General features: G+C 48.0%; 1 protein-coding gene across 1 annotated transcript in view; it reads left to right on the top strand.

Moving 5' to 3' along the window:
- The window catches only part of LOC144103388 (uncharacterized), a 54,653-nt gene extending 27,828 nt beyond the window's left edge, over positions 1 to 26,825 (top strand). Inside the window, exons 3-6 of the mRNA XM_077636120.1 lie at positions 74 to 289; positions 2,835 to 2,957; positions 20,183 to 20,386; positions 26,393 to 26,825. Coding sequence (XP_077492246.1) covers positions 74 to 289; positions 2,835 to 2,957; positions 20,183 to 20,386; positions 26,393 to 26,581 — 732 coding nt within the window. The 3' untranslated portion in view covers positions 26,582 to 26,825. The remainder of the gene's footprint in view (positions 1 to 73; positions 290 to 2,834; positions 2,958 to 20,182; positions 20,387 to 26,392) is intronic.
- The last annotated feature ends 537 nt before the right edge of the window (positions 26,826 to 27,362 follow it).

Consider the following 27,362-nt stretch of genomic DNA (forward strand, 5'->3'; position numbering starts at 1 on the left):
CTCCTGAACTTGCAGAGGGTTTCATTTAGACAGGGAGTAGCCGGCACCCGTGTCTTCGCTGCGCCTAATGCAGGGCATCAATATTCACTGGGACCGTCCTGGGGATGCGTGTGACAAAGCGTTCACGTCGACGTTCTTTCGCGCCTTCCTCCGGGAGCTGAAAGCCAGACAGACGCCTCTCATGTTGACGGTGCCTCCCGTCCTGGAGCTTGTGCAGAAATTCTACCTTGGCAGCCTGATGCGGTACCTGGACCACGTCGTCGTGCTAACCCACATGTTGCGTCGCAGAGTGAGTTACATCCGATCCTCAGCTTTGCTGATACCTAGGTTCCGGTGCCATTATGGTAGAGCCTCGCCGCGGCAAGTTTTCAACGGGCGAAGCGAGACGATTTTCGCTCAGACGAGCTCTGAGAAACCGCCACAAGAATTGAATTGGGTTTCCGGGATTCAATGTTCAAAGTCAGTAGCCACCGTGAGTGGAGTTGGAGATAGCGTACAGGTCTAAAACCCGCCTCATGTGCAAAATAATCATGGTTGCAATCCATTTGCCAGCAAAATTCGGCAAGGGATAAATAAAATCCGAGTTTCGACTGAACCAGAAATACAGGCCTTGGTTGCGTCTCTGTAAACATTGCACAGGACATGTAGCCGAGGAAGGCACAACAGATCTATTCAGTAGCATAAATATTCAGGTACGTGTATGAAAACTGTTGAAGACCTGAAGCGACAACATACTTTTTTTAGCAGAACTGGATTTTGCTACCCTAGTCCACTTCCCACCGCCGCCATTAGCAGTCACGGGAAAAAAAAGTAGCACGCGCTTTTGATTCAGGCAGAAGATCTCATCACAAAGTCAATGGAACAGCAATAGTACCTGAGGAATTCTCCACACATCTACACAGCAGCCGAAATCATCAAGCCGCTAATGGCAAATTAAGTGGTGTGGAGGAATTCGTCATAGCTCCTGTAACAACAGAACCAGTAAAAAATGCCCCACAACAAATGCCAAGAGAGAAAACAGTTCCCGAGGACCAGCTATTTGCAGATCTGAATGAAGAGAGTGTGAAGACTGTGGTACAAAACCTTGCCGCCTTGAATACGCAAGGCCAACGAGCCAATCATACAGAAATTTGGAAAGAATGCGAATGTCATCTTCATTCGTAAGGAAGCATATGTCAAGGAGTTGCAAAACTGCAGGCCGATAAGCTAGACTGTCAGTTGCCAAAAAGTACATGCTAAGGGAATCGCAAAAAGAACTCGAGCAACCTTAGACATTTGCCAAGCAAAGAACCATGGTAGCTTTCATAAAAGCTGGTCTACAAAACTCAACACTGAAACCACCAATCAGAGGTGAAAATGAGGATTATAGTTATATATATAGCGTACATTGATGAGGAAAAAGCATTTCCCTCAGTTGAAACCTCGTCAGTCATGCAAGCCTTGCGCAACTTTGGGTAGAAGAAACTTATGTAAAAAAAATGGAAAAAATTCACAGCGGCTGCATATCCAGCATCGTCCACGATATTGCTCGCTATAAGATCTTAGTTAGGAATTGCATCAGGTAGGAAAACATGACGGCACTACTACTGTTCACCTGCGTATTTGTTTGAGGTATTCAGTAATATGGAGGGGGAAGAACTGGTGACAAGAGCTGGCGGAGACTGCTTTAGTAATCAATGTTTTGCTAATTAGATCCCCTCGCTGAGTGAATAAGGAGATTTAAAAAACGTGATCTAAGTTCTAGGCAGGAAGAGGAGAGCGGCTGGTATAAAAATTAATTATGAAGACATCTGAAATAAGGTTCACTAGTTCTGAGGGTAAAACAGTTTTTTACGTAGGCATGCATTAGAAGTTGTAGATGAATGCATTACTAAGGACAGATGGTAGCGGTTGATCTAGAGCCCGAGAGGGAAATAACGGTACACAGGGGTGAAGTGCCTTTGACAGTTATTCTCAGGTCCTGAATACCAGCCAGCTTGCAGGTATTCCTAAAGAATAACATGTAGCAGTTTTATCTTAAGCGTATTTATCTTAGTTGGTAATTTTTGAGGAAAATGAAGACACTCAGCATCTCCTTAATTCTGTACAGCTTCTTTACTACTCCAGCTATATCTATGTTGTTGAGGAATCCAACAGCTGGCTCTCAGCTATCCGCTAAACCACGACAGCATACCAGGTTCTCGCTCTCTATAGGCTTCATTCAAAAAAAGTGTCAAACTGCTCGCGTAACTAGGCCCAGAAAAGACACTGCGCTTGGGCCTTAGTGCAGTATTTCTTCCGTGTCACACCTGGAGAACTGACTTAAACTAACCAGACGTATGCCTGTGTTTGAATTCGCATTACCTATTTCCTCCCTGAAATCGATGTGTGTTCATGCTTTAAGTGCGTTTTGGAGGCATTTACAGCCGCTACCCTGTGATTCGTGCCTTACGCACCTTTTGCTTTTGCGCGCTTTCGCGTCTCCATTTGTTACCGTTGCTGACACTGTAGAACTTATCGGCTATCCTGCTTGTCTTCGTCTCATGACGGTGGAATATTTTATTTAATTTTGTATTTGGTTCGAGCATTTAGCAAATGCTCTCTTCTAGAAGGCTTCGGACAGTGGTCTGGCCTGAGAAGACATGAAAACGAACCGTTCCCGATGAGAGTATGTGCGCGAGTGCGCAAAGAGCGTCCGTATATATAGATGCCGCAGAATACGCTGGCATCGATGCTACAATCTTTCACAATAAAAATTAGCCGTCGTATCGTGCAACGTTTCACCATGAAGTGCTGTGTTGAGCTGTCATTGTGTCAGCTGGTGCGTAATAGCTGCGGCTGTGACATTTCCACAGGGCGTGCTGGACTGCAGCGGGCGGAGTGAATTAGCAGCGGCCGCCTTCTTCCAGATCCAGGAGCATGTGATGGAAGCAACGGGGAATGCTCACCATGCTTCGAAGTTCGCCTACAGCATTGGGGTATGCAGCCACTCGGAGCCCATTTTCGTGTCCCTGGAGTGTAGAAGTGGTCCCTGTGGGGAATTACCTATTTTCTTTCGCTTCCGTGAGTTCATAAGCTTTTTTGGTGTAAAGTAAACTGCGGCAACGTTTATGAAAGGGCATCAGTAAACACGCGATTTCCGGTCGTCGCTAGTTGTCTGCAACTAAAAAAAGTGAAAATCAGCCGGGAACCTTTCATTTTCAAGAAGTCGTATTAATTGTCGACCACCTGTCATTCATTTCAGTCGCCGTGCTTGTCTTTAGCCTTACAAATGATATAACGAGCTCATAAACTGGAGAAAATTCACATGACAGCAAAAGCAGCATGTCTATTGCTCTACACATTATTACGTTTGCTAATAATGCGACCGGTATACTGGAGCAACACCTCGGCCTTGTATTATATTGATATCGCTATCAGCCTTGGACCGCCTCCTATGGTGCCATAGTAAATCAGCGCTCGGTTATCAATCCAAAGGTCGCGAGTTCTCATTCTTTCAAATTGTTGTTCATTTCCTTTAATTTGTTGACAGAACTGACGTCAGAAGATGCAAGCCTAGAGTTGCTGTGGATAACATGTATCAGGCCAGTTTTTGCTTTGTTCATCCGCTGCTTCCGAACGTAAACTGTCGCACCCCTTTGCACTGAGACGAACACAAAAAATCGTATATTTGGGCCTGAAAGGTACAAAGGGCTACAGCAAGCAAATGTGTCTCCAGGAGGAATAATACGCAGCTGTTTTTTATTTCTCATTTTTATGTTTAGTTCGTCCTAATTGTATTTTTATTCTGTTTATTGTTTATTTTAGAATAATATTACTTTGACTGTATCGCGTGCTGCCACATACGGAATATTAGAGAGAGAGCGTTAAGGAGCTCGTGTCGCAGAAAAGCCGCTGTCGCCGTTGCTGGCGTTGGTGTTGTAACACGAGTTTTTCCGAATAAAGAATCAAGTGGAGACACGGGAAACAGAACCCAGGACTTCCAGGTTGCGAGGCGAGCACGCGCAGAACACGCTGCGAAGGCTCTTTTTTGTCTTTATTGCGAAGCCACGAAGACTCTTTGGTTCGTTGCTTCGAACTGAGTAGAAAGAGGACCTAGTTAATGCGTAGCGGTTTTTGACTTCGTGAAGTGTTTTTGGGTACTGAGTTTGTCATGGGACCCGAAAACAATCGAGTTCTTCTCAGTAAACATTTAAATTGACTGCCATGATAGATGGACGGACGGAAGGACGGACGGACGGATGAACGGATGGATGGATGGATTGGACTGAGGCTGAACAGTTCAAATCGGGAGGTGGTTCAAGCCACCTCGCCATGATTTGTGAAAATTTTCTCTTGCTTTTATTTTAGCCACCAATCAGATAACCTTCGCTTGGTTAATTCTACACGCTTAAAAGCTGCTTTCCCTTAATTGTATTTAAACGTCAATGCCTTGGATATATCAGCCCCCTTCTTTCCACTGTAGGGTGAAGCCCTTTACAGAAAAGTATCATGTCTTCAGCAGTTTCCTCCTCCTCTCCGCACGCAACGCACAACGTGTCTTTCTCGTGGTACCTGACTCTATATGTCTTATTCCACAAACCTCGCGCCCTGGCCTCAAACAACGAAGAGCTGCCCCTACAATTATCATAGAATTTCCTTCGGCAATTTCCTGCTTAAATATACTGTATGTTTCCAGTGCCGATTTCGTCAGCATCTCTGTTTTCCACAGAGCTCTCTCTGTTTCTTTAGCCTTTTTATTTACCGATAATTGCTGATTTGCCCCCTACTGCTGTCCAAATATTAGCTTGTCAATTTTCTAGTTCGCTTTCTCCATTTTGTGTGAACATTTCTTATGTACAGGTTTTTGAAAACTTTCCTAACCCACTCCTTTCCGCCCATTTTACTCAATCGCTCCTCAAATGCTATCTTACTGCTAAATTCGTTTCTCTCGCACGACGCCCATCCCTTATCAACCTGTACCCTTTGATTTGGTGCATTGTCATGTGCTCCCAAAGCTAGCCTGCCTACACCGCGTTCTTTGATTTCTAACCTTGATTGAACATCTGGTCTCATGCACACGACCGCATTATCGAATGTCAGGCTAGGAACCATTGCCCTTTTTCATATCCCTCTTACCACTACATACCTACTGTAATTCCACAGTGCCCTATTTTTCATGACAGCTGCATTCCTACTAGCTTTATTCATTACATATTTTTCATGATCTGTCAGATACTCAGCACTGTTATTTACCCACACACCAAGATACTTATATCAACCACTTCTTCTAGCGTGAACTCCTGTATTCTATGCTCGCCGCTCTCATCATTAAATATCAGGACTGCAGATTTTTCTTTACAAAACATGAAAGCTAATCAATCTCCCCATATACCACAAATGTCTATCAACTCCTGCAAATATTCCATGTTGTCAGCAATCAGTACTATATCACCCGCGTATATTAGTTCCCGGTAATGACTGTTTAATCCATTCCCCTTGCTTGAAAAAAGGAAGGCTGAAGCCTAGTCCGCTCCTCTATAGTTTGGGCTCTAACCCTTGCAGGTACAACATGAAAAACAAAGGAGACAGAGGACATCCTTGCCTAAGCTACTGGCGTTTCTTTTTCCCCCATTTTATAATCACTCTGCTATTTATATATCTTTTAAAAGATTAATTGCTCCATCTTCCACATCCAATGTTCCCAGTATGTCCCGCAAATGTTTTTGAATAACGACGTCGTAGGCTCCTCTAATATCAAGAAGTGCTAGCCAGAGGAGCCTATGTTCCTTTTCAGCAATGTCTATACGCTGCGTCAATGAAAACAGATTGTCCTTCAACTTCCTTTGTTTCCGGAACCCATTTTGTATCTGCCATAGCACCACTTCGTTGTCCACAGAAGCCTGCAGTCTGTCCTTTATAATCTGGATCACCACCCTGTAAACCCTGTCATTGTTATGGGGCGGTAGTTACTTACGTCATCTTTTTCACCTGTCCCTTATATATCATGCTCATTCTACTTAATCGCCATTCATCGGGGGCTTTGCGATCCACTCTCATTATATTCACTACCTGTATTAATGTTTGCTTTGATTTTGGTCCAAGCTTCTTTATTAATATAATCGGAATGCCATAAGCTTTGGCGACGCAGCGCCATCTATATTGTAGAGATAAAAGTAAATGCGAATAGCTTGATTAATGTGGCGAATTTGGCGGAAATTGGATATTGGGAAAAGCGAATGGCGCAGTATCTTACTCACATCTCTGCTTACAGCTGAACCGCTCCGTGAGGGAAGGGGTAAAGGAAGGAGTGAAAGAAGAACGGACGAAAGAGGTGCCTTGCGGAGGACTCCGGAATAATTTCGACCATTTGGGGATCTTTAGCGTGCACTAACATCGCACAGCACACGGGGACCTTTGCGTTTCGCCGCCATCGAATTGCTGCCGCCGCAGTCGGCTTCAAACCCGGGTACTCTGGATCAGTAGCCGATCGCCCTAACCACTGAGCCACCGCTGCGGGTGAGATTGGGGGTGTTGGTGCATAATTACACGCACAGCAGCGCACAAAGGACGGGGACGTAGCAGACAGACAAGAACGAGCGCTGAATAGATTGCGCTGAGGTGCGACAGGTGGTCTTATGACCAGCGCTCAGTCTGAATTTAGGTTTATGCAGTTCTACGTTCCAAAGCGGCTCAGGCTTTGAGGGACGGCGCAGTGGAGGGTTTCAGTAATTTCAACGACCTGGGTTCTCTAACATGCACTCGCATCGTACATGGATTGTGGACTTCAATTTGGAGGACTGGCAGACGAAACCTATGAAGACGCGAACTGGTCCGAACGCGGGTGCAACCATTTACGTCCTCTTCGGGGTTCATACGAGCAGGCAGCATTGATCGGACTCTTGTGCGTCATGTTTTGTGCGGGTGTAAATCATTGCGATGTCATGGGACCCGTACCACCCGAGCGCCTGTGATGTACGCGTCTCTGTGCTGTTGTGGTCAATGTATGCGACGCCAATGAGGACGCAGGCCTCCATTACGGCCTCTGTGTCTGTCGTTTGAAGCAAAAAGCTTCAGTACGCTAGTCAACACCGCGCTACGCGCGAGCCGGCGTATGTCGGAGCGCGAGTGACGTCATGCACGGCGCAGGCGGCGGCTGGTGAGTTATGCGCATGCGCGAAAACGAGTGACGTCACGCGCCGCCTAGGTCGTCGCTCCTCGCCGCTGCCGCAGCCGCCGCCGACACCGTTGCCTGACCTTTCGGCGCAGCCGCGCTCTACTGCACATGTGCGTCATGTGCATCCGCAAGGAGGCTATATATTGCGCTTGCCAGAGAATAGGCGTGCGCACTCGACATGGAAGGGAAGGAGAGTGTGGCTGCTGCTAGACTACGCAGAAAAGCTGAGAAACTAAATTCGTCCGATCCAGAAGTACTCGCTTGGGAATTGGCTGCACAACAGCGAAACCATAGCGACAGCCGCTTGCTACTACTCGGATCCCCGGGCTGTCTCTATGTAAAGAAACTGCAAGACAATGTGTCCAACAATAATAAATAATGAAGTTTATTACTGTCGCTTCTTTGTCTAACTCGTAAACATATGCCATTGAGTAACCAAATCTACGCCTATAGATAAATGATGTACACAACACCAGTTAAGCTACGAAGCATAACCATGACGCCAAACCAAGCAGAACTGAAGATTTTCAGTTGTATATCCAGGCTTAACGAGATCTAAGCCACTGTCTAATATTTTCGCTTTTGCAACAAACCTCCTTCCTTCCCTCACGGTGTTGTTTCGGTGTCTAGCGATATGTGAGGCAGTTACTGCGCCTTTCCTTTCCTCTTACGTCGCAATGATAACGGAGACTCACCACGGCCAATTCTGGGAGCAGCGTCAATGCAGCCCAGTCGTGGTCTATTCGGCCGGTGGATAGGTCGTTTTGAGAAGCCCCGTATAGACTCCGAGCGATTTGTCCAACGGGCAAGACGTTCATTGCTTTGCAGAGGTTTTGTGCAGTTTAGCACGATTTTTATGGGCGGCACATGTTTGGGCCACCGAGCGAGTCGGACTTCTTTGGCGCACATCGAAGAACCGGTTTGGTCTTTTTGGATGCATGGCAAGATTCCGAATGATCCTCCATGCATTCCAGCCTCCTTCAAGTCGTCTTTATACCGTGTTTGGTGTCGTGCTGGTTCTCGCTGTCGTGAACCCCTCAGTCGCTGTTACTCATCGCTGAGGTGGCACTTTGATCTGGTTGACCATGCACAGCGAGTAGATTCGGCCGGGAGAGGCAAGAGGAAGTGAGAGGGGCGGGCTAGCGTTGTTAAAACTTCACGTTTATTTCTTTCAGTGCTCTTCCGTCTCTACCCGTCGCTGAATGGCTTAGCGCGCGAGCCCGACGAGCTCGCCGGCATTTGCCCTCGAGATCACGCCCTCTAGTTGTGCTCACAGCATGTGCTGGAGCAGAAATAGGCTTTTCTTATTGCGGCTACGCTACGATGAAGTGAGGCGGGGGGGAGGAGTTATAAGGCTCGTCGTCTGTTGGAGAGGATGCACTGTCACATACTGCAGCACGGGGCGCAGGACCCCTTCCACGGTTTTTCGTTCGCCTTCTTTCTACATGTACGTGCTACAATTCTCGCTCGTGCCTGTTAAGTCATTTAGCATGGTGAATGCAAAAGGCGCCCGTGTGCTGTGCGATGTCAGTGCACGCTGAAGAACCCCGCGTAGCCGAAATTATTTTGTAGCTCTCCACTACATCTCTCTCTCTTTCTTCTTTCACTCTTCCCTTCTTCCTTTCCCTTAAAGCAAGGTCGAGGTACTCACGGTAAAGCGAGAGCGTTACCCCTCCTTTCATTTCCTAATCGCCAATATTTTTTTTTTCATGAGTAAACTCACGCTGGCTGTGCTCTCGCGTCCTCCTCTCACTACACCCTTGGTACTTCTCCACTCTACGTGGGGCTCTGCTAGCCATGCCGCGTTACACTCCTCTCTCTCGCGCGCCTCCCTATTTGGATGTAAAGCGCTCTTCCTTTCCTCACTGCTTCCTTGATCTCTTCTGTTTAAGGCGAAGCTTCGTCCTCGAACCACGGCACCGGCGTTTTTTCAGAATGACGCTGGTACTTCGCTCGCAGTAAAATGGTCGGGACTATGTACACCGAGTTAGCCGTCGCTGCTCTGAAGCCTAAAAGAAATATTTAATGCAAGCATCGGATGGGGCAGGTCGATCAATTCTGCGACGCTTTTCGGTAAAAAAAAAGTGAAATCCAAATTTCCGCGTCAAAATGCACTATTGTCTTGATGCGCGTGATCGACGAATGATCACATGTTGGTTGCGAATGTAATTCACTTCTTGTTAAATTCTTAATGCAGAACATTTTTTAAAAGGAACATAAAAGAGTGTTTTCTTTGAAAGTGTATTTTTGGTAAACCAAACTCTGTTCATTGGGCCAGCAAGGGTATAATTCGATAAATCGAAGTGCACTGATGATGTCCAAGTACTTAGATGTCAATTAGTGTACGCTGGCTTGCGTTCCTTAGTATAAAGGCATAATCTAGCCTAGATCAAACATTGAATGGGTAGATTTTTACCTTGTTATTCTTTGGGGCTCCAGAAAAGGGTCTCCGCAGATAACCGATAGTTCGGCGAACATTATTCACCTTTTATAAGTGATGATTCCATGAAGAGTAAAATAAGCAGTCTGATGTTGATGGAAATCTTTACCTCCTGTATTTTGTATACCATTTTTGTGCGAGTCGTGATCACTTTGTTTTTACCTGTTTATAGGTCTGTGTGCTGTTTTTCTCTCCAAACAACTATGCGCCTTATTGTGGCATCTCGTCTTCTGTGATCGCTCTCCTCGCTCATTAATCGCCAGCCTAAGTGATGTCCAGCTTGACACTGAGGATTGTCCGAAATACAGTGAATAAAAGTGTTATAAATGAACGGATCTTTTCAGTAGCTTTGCTATTAATATTCTAGTATTAGTGTAACCGTATCTGGGAGCGAAGTGAGGTCAAGCTTTATGCTCTTGCTACCAATTCAAGATATATTTCTCTGTGCCGCTTCCACCGACTTGCTCACTTTAAAATTTCTAACGTGGTGAGGAACGGCAGTACAATATATTACCAATTCAGCATGCTTGCTATCCTAATGGGCCACCGGGTGCTTTACTAGCTATATTTGCTAGCTATCCGTCGTCTTCTGTCGAAAACTTTGAGCTTGTTAACATATGTTTCAGCACACTTATGTTGGCGTGCGGAATAAGTATTAATATGATTTTCGTCTGCGCTTTGGGCTCAATTGCACTTTCCAAGAAAAAATTACGCCCATACCTCGACGACTTACTCAACAAACCCTAGAATTTCAATAATTTCAAAGATTGCGACACGGTATGCAAATTATCTTCAAATGGGCGTGACATCAACGCGCATACTTTTGGCTGCTGCTCTGGCATGCAACATGTAATGCATCAATGTTACTGGCCCAATGGTGTAATTTCATGATGTGAGCAAAAGTGGGCATCTTGTGGAGCAAGTGCAGTCATGATGCCATGCCGTCGCAGAAAGCTGCAACGGTTGCCTTATGGGAAGCGAGACTGCTATTCAGGATGGGCAGGGGGCAAAATGATGCCCTAGTGAAGGGTGCATGTGCGTTGAGAATTAATAACGTGCTTGCATGTCACCCTAGGCCACTTATGATCGGTACCCTTCGCTGAAGGTGGGTTACCACTATTGCTGTCAGTCCTTAGGTCATGAGTAGGTAGGAAAAGCAGGAAATTTTTATTGTGCTGCCTCGTCCAGCAGTTCGCCTTCAGGCAGAAGAGGATATTCTTAGCAAATACTGATTACAATGACAGACACTACCTCGAGCAAGCAAAGGAAAGAAGCAACATGGAGAAAGTTTCAGGCGGGGATTTGCCAAACCCAATAGCACTAAAGAGATGGCATCCGGCGACCCATAACCGGAGGTGCAAAATTGAAAATTGGTTTTTGGGAAACGAAATGGCGTAGTATCTCTCTCACATATCGGCGGAAACGGGCACCGCGCTGTAAAGGAAAGGACAAAGCAGGAACTCAGAGAAGAAAAGAAGAAAGAGTTGCTGTAGTGGAGGCTTCGGAATAATTTAGGCCACCTGGGGATTGCTGCGTGCAATGACATCGCGCAGCTCACAGGCAAACACTAACAAAATAGCAGATATCATCAACATGGTGTGGACATGCCGTGGCTACAACGAACCAGACAAGAATATACAGTCCTGGGAGGCTTTGATTGCCAGCCATAAGGAAGAACATCAAATAAAAGTTATCAATCTGGCCCTGGATACCGCTGAATCCTAATGTATCCCAGCCTGCTGAAAGGGGAGGGAGGGGATGTCAGTAAAGACCTACTTCTCAATCGCCCTCTGATTCTTTGACGAGTGCAAATTGTTAGTTCATCATCATCATCACCACCACCACCATCATCGTCATCATCCGGCAACTCATAATTGGATTACGCCTATTTTTCCTCCTTACGTATTCTGAGAGTGCAGTGTCTGAGCCACGTTCAATCGTTACTACCTTTCTAGGATGCCTCGATACGCAGCGCCGCTTTTAAATTCTGATATGAAATAAGGCTTCGCTTGAAGACTGCAGTATTGCATAGCTTTATATCTTTCAAAGAACAGAAAATGCCTCTTTGCGCAAATAAATTTTGGCGTTCAAAAGTTTGGTCCTAGCCCCTTAAGGGCCTGCCTGCCCTATTGGCCTTAGCAGTTGGAGTGTCTTTTACTGTGTGAGGAGGTAGCAAGGGCAGGCACTCAGTGGCACTTACATTTGTTCTCAGCCCTCTTCTTCTTTTGGTGGAGGTGGCAGAGACGCGCGTCTGTAAATTTCCTTTCTCTCACCTCTTGAACCTCTGCATAGTGGCTCCGATGGCTTCACACATCAAGTCTCTGCACATTCACCCCCTTTTCTTTCTTTACTCCCGCAGGCACTCCCATTAACTCTCTCTCTCTCTCTCTCTCTCGCTCGGTTGCTGAGACGAAGGAAGCTGGGGATATCCCGCATCCTTCAAATCACCCCCTTCCGAGTAGAGAAGTTGAATTGACCTAGGTCCCGGCCAACTCGACTAATCCAGGGAACGTGGCGGCTCACGTGCAAGCACGAGGTTTCGCCGACCGGGCAGTGAGCGCGCCGTCCGACCCGAATTTCAAGTGGGACGGGTTGATCTCATTTAATGACATCACCCATCAGTTTAGGCTGGAGAGGAGCGCATATTCCCCTCCGCACAAATCGTTAAGGAAAGTGCAGGAAGTTACCTGGCGCCAACTGCAAACACGCACGCTTCTGAATCCGGCAGTGGTAGGTCTCTTCTACCCTGGTCAGCACTTTCCAAACTGCCATAAATGTGGTGAAAGGGCCACATGCGACCACATTCTCTGGAACTGAGCAAATTATCCGCCTCCGGCGGAGTTGATACAGCTCCCTTCTCCCCAGCGGTGGGAGGCCGTGCTGGTCAGCTCGGGCCCTAAGATCTAGTACGGGGCATTCAAGCGGGCCAATGAGGTCGCCGCCAGCCATGGGCTAGCGGCCATCTAGTATGTGTCTCCTGCAATCTGCACTCGACGCAATAAATGTTTTCAATCCAATCCATTGGGGACACCCTGAATGCGACGCTACAGAACTTGGCAAATACCTCGTGCTCTATAAGGACCCACCCTCCGAACAGGGGCGCCCGATTGTGAAGCGGTGCCAAGTGCTCCAAACAGCTTTCGAACATCGTGCATGCGTCTGATGATGATGATGATGATGAATTTTTATGGCGCGACGACAGCTTTGGCCAAAGAGCGCCGTGACACAACGTAGTTTTTCATTTGACATGATTAAGTGGGAGACCAATTTCCCAAGTATTTTGCCGCACGAGTCAGGGCAACGCTTGTACTTTTTGTACCACCGGTGGGTACCCGGCGGAAATGGGGATCGAGTCCCGCACCTCCTGGATGCGAGGCAGATGCTCGGACCACGATTCCACAGCTGCGTCTGGTATGCGTCTGTGTAAATTATGCTAACAAAGACGTGTTATAATTACAGTGAATTTAAAATGGGTTGAAGTTGCGATAAAGACCTGTTATATTAAAGGAACATATATTTATGCTTCCCCTTGCTGAGGTTCGCGACTTTCGCAGAGTAAGTTAATCGTACGCAATCTTCCGTCTTTTTGTCTTCAGTGTTGCATGCTATGACTTTTTAAGCGCATTTCTGTAGCAATATAGCTATGCGAAGGTCTGCCGAATTTTGTTTAGTCCACTAGTTCTTAATCCCAGACTCCTATGTTACCTCGCAGTCTGCGCCCGTTTTGCACCAGCACGTTCATGGTGACGTGATCATCATCAGAGATGTGAAGCAGGAGAGGCGTAGCAAAGGAGGACGGTGACCCACTTGTTCGCACGCGAGATGCAGTAACAGGATGAGCCGTTACAGGGTATCATAAGAGTTACTGGAAAAAACTTGAAGACTCAAAGCATCACACACGTGCAACGTACACGGGGATGAGGAATTAAAAAAAATTTTTGACCTAACATTTGCGTACATGGTTGCAACTCCTCAGAACAGTAGTCTAGCCGCCGTGGCTAACACGCATGTCTGGTCAATCAGCCTGCATTGTGAAGGCAATCCGGGTGCTCCATGCGAAACAGATGGACGGGACTAGGTATGTCAACGGCCAAATCAGACGTGCGGCACAGGCACAAAGAGCAGTGGAGCGGCGAACAGTCACGCTACCCGCATGGCTTAGTGGTTAGCGCGTCCAGGCCGTGAATCCGATGTCGGGGTTTCAATCCTGACCATAGCAAACGCATTTGGGTGAAGGGTAAGTGCGATGCGCCCGTGCATTGTGTCATATCAGTGCACACAAAAAACCGCACGGTGGAAGGAATTTATATACCATCATCGACTGCAACGCTTTCGTGTCGACGTTCATGAAAACTTCGCTGATCCCTGCCTTTAAAGAATGGTTGAAGTGTTCATTGAGGCTGGGGCAGTTATTGGCCAGTTTTGTTTCTTCAAAACCACTTCTCAATAAACAACGAGATTTTAAGGAGAGGAAATCCCGTAGTAACTCTCTCAGGTTTCGGTGGACATCTGGAGTAGTAAGTGGCGTTATTAATATAATAAAAAAGGCAGGAAAAATTTTGCTAATCTCAGCACCTGCCATCGATACTGAAGCACCTGAGCTGGGGCAGCGGAAATAAAGGATAGGAGGCAGAATGCAGAAATTAAATGAAAGCGTTGAGGGGACAGGAAGAAAGGATAGAGAGAGAGGTAATATACACAAACTATTTACACAGAAACAAATGTGTCCAGATTGTGCGCGTGATTAGCTCATGGTGGAGCAATAAAAACGCACACGCACAGCATTGTGTTGGCTACAACTGGAGTGGGGCGTCCAGTTGTTAATCGTCCAAGGCAGAACTCGCGGAGCTTTCGGTTACTGCGTGTAACTACCTGGCGGAGAAAAGACGGGACGTCAAGCTCGTTTGTTCAAGAAATGTACAGAGGCTCACCAAGATTCGCTCACTGCCTTGCGGCCAAAATAGGATCCTTAAGGAGTCTGGGAGTATGCCCAGCGCCCTACAGGCCGCAAGCATATCGCGACGAGCATCGTCGAACGCGGCACAGGGAAGGAGCAGGTGCTCTAGTGCTTGCACTGCACCGCATTTGTCCACACATCACTCGTCGTGATTCCGTGACGCTCCAGTCGTTCCCCGGCCCGGGCCATAGGCAGCCAAATGCGTGCGCGGAGGATCATTACACGCGCGACCGCGTAAGTGTGCGACAGCCGGGGATGCTGTCGATGCGCTCACCTCCCGCGATGCGTGGGTCGGGGTGCTGCTTTCGTAGATGGTCGTGGATGGCCGCACACATGTACTCCAGCGCAAGGGCAAATCGCTGGGAGGTAGTTGACGTGCGGCGGTCGCGAGGTCGTCACCTTCTTCGTTGTCGGCGATGCCGCAGTGACTGGGCAACCACTGTGCACGCACGGCGCATCCTCTCTGCGCGAGGCGCTCGATGCGCGAGCGAATTTTCCGCACTAGTGGGGTACCGCGGCCGTTGGATTGCAGGCGGCTGACGGCCGCGCGGGAGTAGCACAGCAGAGCACTCCTGGGTGGCGGAGGGCTGAGCGTGAGCAGCAGGTCCAGCCTGAGCCGGATCCCCATCAACTCCGCCGTCGTTGAGGAGCCCAGGAAGGTTGCGTGTTGCTTACTGTGCAGTCGCAGGGCGGGGATGGTAGCCGCCGCGGCAAGGGAGCAGCTGTCGCGGACTACTGAGCCATCGGTGAACAGGAGGATATGGTCCTGGAGCGCCTCGTGTATGACGGCTCTGGCGAGCTGTTGCGCAACACAGAGGGGTGTCCCGTCCAGTGACAGTAGTGCAAGGTGCGCGCGCGAGCCCATAAAAGCCGGCCATGGCCACCTATTTGTCCATGCTCAGCGACAGACCAAGGCCGCGCAAGCTGGCATCGATTCCGGTCAGAGATCCCTGAAGGCACCCCCGCAGGCGGAGCGCCTCGCCCGGTGGTCCCAGGCACCACAAAGCTATGTGGTCTGCATATAGGGACATGTAAACATGGTGTCGGCTGCTCGTGGGGAGGGAGGCCGGCACCACCGACATGACCACATTAAATAGAAATGGTGATAGGACAGAGCCTTGCGGCACGCCAAAGTCCACCGGAGGAGGCTCAGAGAGCTTGCCCCCTACTCGTACGCGCATGGTGCGCCCGCTCTGGAAGCCGTGAACGTATCGCAAGAGGCGCCCGCTCATACTGGCCCCCTCATGCACCGCGAAAATTGGTGCTTGGTGAACGTTGTCAAAAGCGCTCGAGACATCCAGTAGTAGCAGCAGAGCAACCTGTCCTGCCGCCTTGGCATGCTCCAGTGCTGTAACAACGTCCGATATAGAAATAGCCATGCACCGCATCCCGCGGAAACCCTTCTGTAGCTCGTCAATCAAGTCAGCCGGCGCAGCCCGTTAGTTCAGACGTTGCAACGCCATATTCTCCATGAGCTTACCTGCCGCCGATGTTAATGCCACTGGCCTGTATCCGCTCAGCTCTGTAGGTGGGCGCCCTGGCTTCCGGATGAGACAAACGACCGCGGTTCTTGAATCCTCCAGTATCTCCCCGCGTTCCCACACCAGATTGATCTCCTGCAGGAGGATCTGTCGTTGCTCAGCAACCAGGTTTCGCAGCATCTGGTATGTCACCCCGTCCGTTCCGGGCACCGAGCGGCGGCTGCAGCGCTGCAGCGCATTGTTCACTTCCTCCGCGGTGAACCGCGCATCACATGGACCTTCCGAAACGGTGGGAGAGGGACTGGCGTCGCTTCTGGGCCTCTTACGAGTAGATATGTTAGCTGCGTTTGCGGGTCTGGGCGGCGCGAGCCAGTCGGCTATCCGCTGTGCCAGCTCTTCCAAGCTCAGCCCGCTGGAGATTGCGAGGACGGCCAGCGGTTGACGATTGGCCTGTGGTTCGGTGATGCGCCGCAGGGTGTCAAACAGCCTTCGCGACCTCCTCCATCCTTCCTCCATCTTTTGGCATAGTGAAGCCCACTGCCGGCGGTATAGCTTGTTGGCGTAGTGGCGCGCTGCCGCGTCCAGGTGGTTGTAAAGCGTCCAGGCGGTTATAAACACTCACTATGGTGGGCGTTATAATCACCACAAATGATTTGGCGCGGGGCACAGGACGAAGACACTGTACAAAAACACAGCGCGTTCCACGCGACAGCTGGGCGCACATAAACGCTGGCCACCGACGTGTCAACACAACCTACGCGCGCTGTCACCACCACGCACTCTTGGGCATCGGATGTTGCCGCCGCCGAGCCGATGAGGGCGTGCTGGACGTCCTGCCGCACATATATTGCGCACCTTGATTTCCCGGGGCGATGAGATATGACACAACAAGTCGCTGCGGCAGAAGTGGGTTCCTAGCACTTCGTGGCTGAGTGGCAGCCAACGTAGCCAGGTAGCCGCATCTGGGGCTCCCCGTCATGTGAACGCACGTACGTCTCCGGCAGCGCGATAACTTCTGCGAATCATCTGCTGTGTGAACTCGCATTTCAATCTACCGCGCTGCAAGAGAGCGCACGTTCCACTGCTGGTTTTGAGGAAAAAAGAGTGCAGTAGCTGTATCGCATCTGTGGACACTTAAACAGCGGTGCGAATGAAGAGAGAAAGTTGAGAGTGAAAGAAGAGGTACCGTGGTGCAGGGGCTTCGGAAAAATTACGGAGAGCAGTTACTACTTAAGTGCTCTGAATAGAAAAGCGTTTGTCTCACGTAGAGGGTACTAAATATTTATATTTGTTTGCTAGTCCCAATGGCCTAGAGGACAAAAACCTCCCGGTCCCAAAAGCCTTTAGGCTAATAGCCTTCAGGTCAAATGTGTTTACCTTAAAGTAGTAGCCCTAAATGTCTCGAACCTAAGAGCTTTTGGCCTCCTTCACCCTATAGGCCTTTCACCTAAACTGCATCGCGTCCTCTAATGACTGTCTTGTGGTTGCTATGACAGCTGTGCTGATGGTGTCATTGGATATTTCGGACAGTTTCGCCTGCACAACAACGCCTGGTTTCGTTGCCGGTGAGCCGTATAGTGCTTTCGCATTAGAATTCAGACCACTTGGGAATCTTTATGGAGAATTTGAGTTGACGTCGCAGAGCACGCTGGCAGATTTAGCGTTACCGCGGCGACTAAGTTTCGATGCTCGCGAAGCGCAGAAAGGCGCCCGGCTGGTGTGCGATATCAATGCACGTTTAATTCTCTCAGAGAGTAGAAAATCTGAGCCGTATACTGCGCCACTTCTGTATCTCTTTCTTCACTACCACCTTACTTCCTCCTCACTGCTCAGTTCGGGCATTCACCGACAAATGAGATAGTTACCGCGCCTTTAATTTCGTGATAACCAGTCATTGCAGTTTTTCCTCCATCTAAACGCGGCATCTACGCCTCGGACTGAACAAGGGGCGGTGCTGTAGACGAGACAATGTGGCAGATCGATCGAATGAAATGCGACGCAGTCCGTGGATGCACCAGGATAGTTGTAGTAAAAACACTACCATTTGTTCTAGGTTTAACGATGCACAAGCTTTAGTCGAGTAGAATGCGGCTTTTCTGAAGAGGGTTCACTGCCAGCTTGTCATTATCACATTCTTTGCTAGCAACATTAATAGGATGTGGGTTAGAAAGGGGCGCCGTGCGCAAACGGAAGTGAGGTGCGTGAAAATGCCAAGTCGGGTGATCTGAGAGGTGTTTCAATTGTCCGGTGTTTGAGAAAAGACTTTCGAAAATTTCAAAAAATACTCTTTTGGGGTAAAAATATGGCCTTTGCGGCGTATTATTACCAGTTCTGGCAGACACCGGAAAGCCGATGAATTGATTTGCGTAGTAAGCTTGTTAACTAATTTCTGATAACTAACTTTTTAACTATCACAGATGGGCAACTCGATGCATTTTGTGATTTTAAGGCGGTCGATAGTGATAGCCATATGAGATTTTGGAATTTCGAAAACGAGATTAACCATGTCGCTGTGGCTCGATAAAATTTGGGTTTGAATAGTTACATGCACTGGAAGGGTAGCTTTGCCTGCATGCAGTTGAAAGAGCATTTAATTTGGGATGAAGTAGCCAAAATTAGCCGAGCCACATTGGCGACGGTATTCGCTTTTTCGAAATTCTAAACACTGATATGGCTGCAACTACTACCGGCTACATATCTTTAATTGCAACTTAGCGCCTAATTGTAGTGGTTAAATTTGGTTACAGCGTGCGAAAATACAAGAGCTTTGAATAGCATGCAGGAAAAACAAGCTTTCCAGTGCATGTAACTAGTCAAAAAAGCCAAATATTGTCGAGCCACAGCGCAGATGGTAATCACTTTTTCGAAATTCTAGAAACTGGTGTGGCTAGTACTAATGAAAGGCCACACTTCTCTGATTGCGACGAGTTGTCACGATGTGATAGTTAAGAAGTTACTGACCAGAAATTAGTTAACAAGATTTCTACTAAAGACAATTCAGCGGCTTTCCGGTGTCCGCTAACAGTGGTAATACTATGCTCAAAAGCCATATTTTTAACCCAGAAGGCTTAATTTTGAAAATTTTCTGTCTTCCCTGAGACGGCTGGCATATCGGTTAAGCATTTCACACAACTAGCCAGCCCTTACATTGGCGACATCAGGAAACAAGCATGTGACAATTTTCTTTTAATAGGTGGTACAGCCTGGGTTTTTTCTGTGTGCCGATTAATAGGGCAGTTCCGATAAAGGGGAGCTAGGGCGTACAAAAGTTTTTCAGCGAAAGTTTGAGGGTGCACAGGTTAACGAATAAAGAAGCAGAGCACTTGTTGTCTGGCCCCCGGGACCATTTAGTCCGAGATGTGGAAATTGTAAGGATTTGGCATCTGTCCTCATAACCTCCTTATGGAGCTGGTAGCGGTGAGCTGTGTAGAAGTATGCGGTCGCTGGTACGCAAGAGGCAGTGTGTGGGGCCCTGTGAAACAAACATCATAAACTAGCCTTTCTGAGATGGGTTGTGTGCAGGCGCTGTGTATATTGTTATGTAGACTGTGTGCTGCCTAGATTTTCCTTATTCCTTAAGTTTGGCAAAGTTACACATATTATCGACCTGTGTTCGCTGTATGTGGCTTATTAATGTTGTAATTCTGTGCGTTGTTTTCTGTTTTTTTTTTGCTCCTGAGCTCTTACGCCACTACTGTGTGACGCTGCTAAGGAAGCGTGAGGCTTCTGTTTAGCGGCCTTCGAGACAGTTTTTTCCTCGGGCTTCAAGTGCCTATTACACTTTTTTATGGTGCGGGGAAAAAATTGGTGGATGTTTAGCTCTGGTTAAACCTGGAATGACGCGATAGCTACAGCTGGCCGAGTGCAACTTGGTCACGTGACCAACGACGTGATCAGCCGTGGCGCTGCTCCGCACCACGTGACCAACCACGTGACATCTTGGCGGTGCAGCCACGCTGCCACGTGGTTGGTCACGCAGCCGCAAGGTGGCGGCGCCGCCCCACTGAAGGCTCGAAATGCTACCGTAATGTAGCTATCGCTACAAAAACTTCCACATTGAGTTGCAGGATTAAGAAAGAGGTACCGAGCACTGCACAGAGAAAGTGCGCGCGTTTCATTTCGGGCCCGTTTGTGGTGCTGACACTTAAGAGACGACTGTTTTCGCGCAGCTCGGAGCCGAAGTATTCCATGTGCCTCCCACAACCAAGGGCCCCCAGCTGATGGACCAGGCTGTTCCGGCCGGCGTTTTCAACAACATTGCCACAGGACACCCGAATAGGACGGGCTACGATCGAGTGTGCCTGATGCAGAAGGAAATATTCGATTCTGAGTGTGCTTGGGTGGAGGGAAGAACTACTTCACTCCACAAAGAGGTGAGGTCATCGTCCTGGCGCGCTTTCGGTGGCGCCATTGCTATTAACATGGAGTTACGCTTCAGTGCAATAAACCACCGCGACAAGATACCACAGAGCTGGTTCACTGCACGGAAGCACTCGTAAGCATAGCTTCACTGCCGTGGTAGATACGATGTCTTTGTTTTTTGAGCTCAGCAATAGGCCTGTCTTCATTATTAGCGGAATGTGGCGCCATGAAAAAACAGCACAGGACATACAGCTCAGGGAAAAAGCAGCATGGCGGCAAAACAGTGCAGGGAAGAAAAACAGCACGTCTACAGAGGAGCACAAGGAAAAGACAACGCGGCGACAAAACAGCACAGCAGAGTACTTTGCAGCGCGGCGGGAGGAGTGAACAGAACTGTCATAGCGATAACCGTAAATGGTAAATCACAGCACATGCGGCAGCAACCTTTGGAGTTAGCGAGTGCTTTTTCTAAAGATTCAAATGAACAGGGTAGGGTAGCACTCGCTATAAATAAATTTTCAGTTTTTTGGGGCGAATAATGGAATGATGAACGCTGATGAAGTTGGTTTAGAAGAACTTCTTGTTGGGCAAGTTGGTACATTGCTTTTGAAGAACCATGTTGCGCATAAAAAGACAACCACAGGAAAGGCCAAAGGTACAGAAAGAGCGCAATTGCGCTCCTTCCTGTGGTTGTCTTTTTATGCGCAACATGGTTTCTTCAAAAGCTGATGAAGTTGTTCTGGAAGCATCAGTTCTTCCCGTTGATGACCGTGGTGCTTAATTCTGGCAAATAATGCCGACGTAGGGCTCTGGGTCTATGGCAAGTTCTTATTCTTTGAAACTTTCAATGTCGGCAATTGAATCTTCAGCAATGTCGCGACCCCACTTACTGCGCGGGTCCTCACGGGACGGAGAGGAAAACAAACACTGTTAGGCGCATTTGGAACAGAACAGATCTATTCAGGAACTGCATATTATCGAGTACATGACGAAGAGGCGGAGGAGCCCAACCATATTTGCCGCTGCGTTGGCGCGAGAGGTTTCGTCAAGAGGGACGGAGAGGCTGTGGAGTTGACCTTGTTAGTTTGCTCAGGCTCAGCTTCTCCGCTATGACTTGGGCGCTTGAGGCACCTGAGGACCGAATGGCCAGCGGTATTGCCCGATGCCTTGATCGTCTCTACACTGACCGGAGTTGCTTGCTTCGCCCACCATACGATATATTAGTTCTTTCCATGGTGGAATGTTTCCCCTCGCCCTCCTCTCAAAACCAGCGCCTGCATCATTGCCGACCTCCCGCGTTCTCGGGTCTTTTTCCCCTCCTGACGGCGTCTTTGCCACTCTTGCGGAGTGCGCAGCTGCTCTTGCGTCCTGGCAGCCTAATTGGGCTAGCTTCCCTAATGCGGCACAGGCGCTCATGTCCAGTGTCGCTGAACGTGAGCCGCTTAGTCCGGTTTTTTCTCCCGGCTTTCTAAATGGCCCGTTTTTTTTTTCAAGTAGGCCACCGCCAACTTCGTTGACCAGTTGAATGCTCGTCGGAGTGCGAATAAAGACGACGCCTAGGCTGTCCGCATTCGGACCTCTAATGAGTCTTGACCCTCGACACCCGACGATTCTTGGTTCCGTACAGTCTCTTGCTCAAGCGCCTCCTGGGTCCCAAAAAAGGAAGGTTACGTCATAAATAGCGGCCTTACAGAGATACGTAGCGCACTTTCAAAGCAATTTCGTCTGGAGGGATCTATATGGTCTCAAGGCATTGAAAAAATATAGTACGCGATGCTTACTTGAAATGATGGCCCGAGCCTTCTTTCTCAGGTTGTTTGGTGTTTCACCAGTACGCGGCACGGTGCAGTGGTTGTTTCAGGTTGACAGGCTGTTAGTTATCTTCGTGAAACGGGCTGCAAAGGTGATCTGAAAATTCATGCATCAGCGTGCATTCGTTGAATGTAATTTTATAACGAAGTTCTTATTTCTTTTTTTCATTATTCAGAACATTTCAAAAAGGTACTTACTTAACTCCGAAGCCAAGTTGATTAGGGCAATTAGGCTACGAGAAATTTTCCCCTTTTGTTTGGGAACCGTCTGAAACACCAAGGCACGTCTAACCAACAAACATACGCGGGAGTCTACTTAAGCGGGATTGTAGGAAATAATGCAGGGAATGTCGTTTTACTAAATGTTAATTGCCCAATCGGGCTAGAAGATTGGGAAGATCTACTGAAACAGGTAAGAAGAATGCCCAATTAGTAATATACTATGTTTTGCTTTTGTGTCAATTATACCAACCGGACAACTGTAGAGCTTGTAGTACAGGATATAAAGTAGTAAGTCCGAAAAAGGAAGGACTCTCCGCTCCACTAATGGTAGTATAACTGTAGTATAACAGTAGTATAACACATATATTGAGCCAACAATTAGAGGCCGAGCATATTGCTAGTAAATACTCATAAAAAACTCCGCCAACCACATGGCTTCGGTTCCGGCTGTTTGAAAACTGCTAATTATCATTACGATGTGCGCAGTAGACGTAGCCGGTAAAATAAGCCGACAAGATAATGACAAGCTACCTCAAGAGACGAAATAACTGATTAAGAAACGCCAAAGGATGAAAACTTCTAAACTTACCGACAAGAACTGGCATAGCTTTCAAAGTTAACAAATAAGCGCAAGGTAGCCGACTTGATTAAGATTATATGGGGAGGATGGAGCATGCTCTGAAGAAAGAAAGTAGCCTAAAAGCAGTGAGGCCTAGGCAAACACCTGTAGTATGTGTTAAGAGACAAAGAGGGCAATCTAATTAGCATTATCGATAATAAAGTTAAAGTAGCTGAAGAGTTCTACACCAAACTATACAGTAGCCATTGTTATCAGAACGCTAGACAGGCATCAGTGCAGAACAATGGGACATCCCGCCAGTAATGAAGGATGAACTAAAAGTCTTAGGTGCAATGCAAAGAGGGAAAGCTGCTGTTGAGAATCAGTTAACAGCAGATCTCTTGAAGGAAGAATGGGAGATTGTGCTAGAAAATCTCGCAACTCTGTATACGCAATTTGTCATGACGTGTAGCGTCACAGAAGCTTGTAAGAACATAAACATTACCTTATTTCTTAAGAAAGAAGACGTCAAGGACTTGAGAAATCATAAATCCGTCAGCTTATTGTCCTGTGCCAATAGAGTATATACTGAGGTAATCGCTAATAGTCATGCACAACAACCTTAGGCTTGAATCAACCTGATGATTGGGGAGGTCTTTGCAAAAGATACTAGACAATATACTTTGTTCACACTACCATCTGTGTGATTGAGAAAGGCGCAGACCCCTCTTATAGCCTTCATTGATTACGAGAAAGCATTTGACTCGTTGGAACCCGCAACATTCATGGAGCCATTTTGGAATTAGTACTGAATAATTCCTCGCTCTTTGTCGTATGTGTGCTGTCTGAGAATTTTTCATGATGCATGGCAGGACACTTATGAGCCTGTCGGCGGTTGGCTTTTCTTCAAATGCATTTGATAGGTATATTTTCTAACTTTCAACACTGACAAGAAATGATGGAAACACTACGAACGCCAGACATCAACTGCATTTTTGCATGTCGAGAACAGGAGCACACAGCATCATCATTCGTTCATTCGCGCACGAGCGCAGACAGGGGAAGTCGCCGTCGCCCCTACAAAAATTCCATGAATGCTACCAAAGAGCCCCACAAGGCACGGAAGCGAACCTCGTGGGCTCTGCACAAATTAAATAGGGAGACCGGCTTTCGTGGAATCCAACACTGGAGATGAACTGAAGGCAATTCTGGCTACTGTTCTTTGAAGAGAAGATTTCAGGAAGTATTTCGAACCATGAACATTTCTTATAGTGAACTCCCCTCTGGCCAGCATAAAGACGGCCTGGACATGCAATAGAGCTGCCTCCATTTTGTATTCTCTGGAACACAGCGAAATGCCACCGGCGTGTGCAAGAGTGATGCAGCTTCAGTATAGGATCGGCGCATTTAAGGGAACGCTAAGCACACACCATTATTTACTTCGCACTTCTGAAGCTACACTGCTGCTCTTTTGAAGCTATACTCTGGACAACAAAATGGCGTCCGTAACGAAGATAGCTGTGTTCATGCAAACGACGCACATCATTTTATCTAGGCACAGCATTTGCGCCTTTCTTAAGATGGAATACCACTTTGAAACCGTCGGCTCCAAAGCTTCTCAATCGCTATCGTACCTGAGGCTTAATATTGCCACCTGGTGGCCCCAGTTGACTCCAAAAAGGCAAGGAGGTGAAGGTTTTGCACGCGCGAGCCGAGGGCTTTTCAGAAATCGTTGCTGGCGAACGGTGTCTCAGTCCTGGGTTCCGCGACATATGTTTTCTGGAGGTGCTGGGTGCATTCCTGGCCTATGTCAAACATCTTTGCTCGCACCGCGGACCTCGGGCATTTGCCGGTCGACACACCAGCTCATCGAGTCAGCCTCCAAAACCTAGGACTGCCCCCTGAGCACAGGCTATAGGTGTTTACCTCGGTACCTGTCCCTCGACCAACAATGCAAGGCACAAATTATTACCTCCAGAACACAATAGTACCAAAGTCCATTCAGGGTTCTCAGCTTGAGGACGTCGAAGACTGGCTCGGTCAGATTGCACGCGTCGCCTCATTCAATCAGTGGGATGACGCCGAGAAACTGCGGAAAACCTTAATCAGCTTGGAAGACGGCGCTCGTACGTGGTACGAGAACCGCGAAGATGTCTTGACCTCAAGGCATGAGTTCCGTCGTCGACTGCTCGAGTCATACACCAGCGCGGATCGTCGGGAACGAGCAGAGTGGGCTCTGGAGTCCAGGATTTAGATGCCCAACCAGACGTTCGCTATGTATGTCGAGGACATGACGCCGCTCTTCCGGCGAGCTGACCCAGCCATGTCGGAAGAAAAGAACTTACGCCATTTAATGCGCGGGTTTAAAGAACAGCTTTTCGTTGGCCTCGTGCGCGCCCCCCTCCCCATCCCCCCGGTACTGTCGCTGAGTTTTTGACGGAGGCGGTTACGATGTACGAGTTCCTACAGCAGCAATCCACCGTATACGACACGCTAGTACTTGCTGGCTCAGCCATGGCTTCTTTCCCGGCATTCACACACAACCATGACATCCTACGGGACATGTTCCGCTCAATTGTACGTGAAGAGCACAAAAATTATGCGGTGCTTCGCGATCAGTTGTCGGCGTAATCCGCGAGGAGGTGCAGTGAGTGGTCAGACCTTGAGAGTGTTCACCAGCGCCGCGAGTTCCCTTTACACATTTCATCGTTCTAGCGACCACCTCGCTACCAGTGGTTCGCGCCACGGATGACACACTTCCGTAGTCGAGTACACTATAATATAATTGCACTTGTAGTGTAGAGTTGAAAGCAGGCAGGGAGCCGCTCTAGTGAGAAAAGATATGAGCCCCCAAATGAAGCTCTCCCTCTCTCAAAAAATATTGTGAAAACAAAGGTCCATGGCGATTTCACCTCCGTTCATAATCTGGAGCACATTATTCGCGATTGCTTTCCACTTCTGCTTCCTTTCCTTAAGCGCAGGGCCACGATAGTGGCCACGATAAATATAGGGCATACCTGCAATAAACGTAGCCTTGACTATTAATGTAGCGCTTTTGTGTGGTAGTCCTTTTGGTTTTGGAGCAGCTTTCAGCGATTATGTGAAAAACCGTTTGTTCTTGTAGACACTGCCTTGCAATAGTTTCACCAATCTGGCACACCAAGAGCGAATCTGGCGCAGGTTAACACGGCAATCCCTGCATTGCCCACTTACTCGTGTGGAGTTCTAAGCGGACACCAAAATGCTTCATTTTAAGCCGTAAGCGTTAGCTAACTCTCCAACCCCTAAACCGATCATTATAGCTGCGTCTCTCCGCCTGTTCTTTAAGAAAGGAAGAAGGACTTGGCAGACACAGGAGCTTCTGTCGCTTTGACGGTACAAAGCTGCATTTAAATTGCGATCTATAATTTATGTCATCCATCCAGGTGGCATTGTTCGCCGGGCCTGAAGAGCTGACAGCGCGTATGCGCAACGCGTATAACTGGAAGATGGGAGGCACCGACGTGGTTGTGTATGACATACTGCTGGATGATTTCGACGCCACCTGCAGCCCGCCCGGAGAAGACAAAGACTCTCCTCTCTTGGCGGCCATCGCCAAGACGGGCATGCAGTAGCGCACTGGCTCAGAGGAACGCGCTCTCAGTCTGATGCCACCCTGTAGAAAATGCAACAACTTGTTATGACGCACTTTACATTGTATGACCGGAGGGAAGCGTCCATACGGAACCTAACATTTTTCTCTTTTATTCTGTTCAACCCAGACTCTGATGTACTCCCTCTTACGTGCTTTGTGTATGTGCAGACAGCCCTGATACAGTACGCGCGATCTATTCTTTCGCGCTGAGCTCTTTGAGCTAATCCCCGGAAAGTAGAATAAATGTTTACGTGTTTGTTTAAAATATTGCAAAGCGCTCAATCCGTACGAGAAGCGGAATGATAGATAAAAACGTTTAGTGCACACTGCCAGCCTACTCATGCATGTGTTTCTAACTATTCAACACAAGTCGCCTGAGAGTGCGCTTCTTAATTTTGCCGCCTTAAATGAGATGTACTTTAGCACTCGTTTAGAAATTTAATTCTAATTTCTGAATTGAAATTTCAAGTGCCTTCTTGTAGACCAATATTCGGCCCTCAAATTTACTCCTTTTATATGACAGCAATGCTTGCGGACGGATTCTGCTCGACCGCGCCTTGTTCGCACATTTTTTTTTCAGCCATACATTGAAAATCCTGCCTGTCTTGTTTTTCGAAAAAATCGCTCCTGAAGCCCGCATAGACTTGAACAATGTTCCCCTACTGTTACCAGTTTTTCATGTGCGCCCAGAAGCAAAGAGAAGCCATTCGCACACTTCATAAAAGAAACGAATTCAATGGAGCTGGAATCACAAATCTCTC

The sequence above is a fragment of the Amblyomma americanum genome, chromosome 9, assembly GCF_052857255.1.
Source record: "Amblyomma americanum isolate KBUSLIRL-KWMA chromosome 9, ASM5285725v1, whole genome shotgun sequence".
NCBI lineage: Eukaryota > Metazoa > Arthropoda > Arachnida > Ixodida > Ixodidae > Amblyomma > Amblyomma americanum.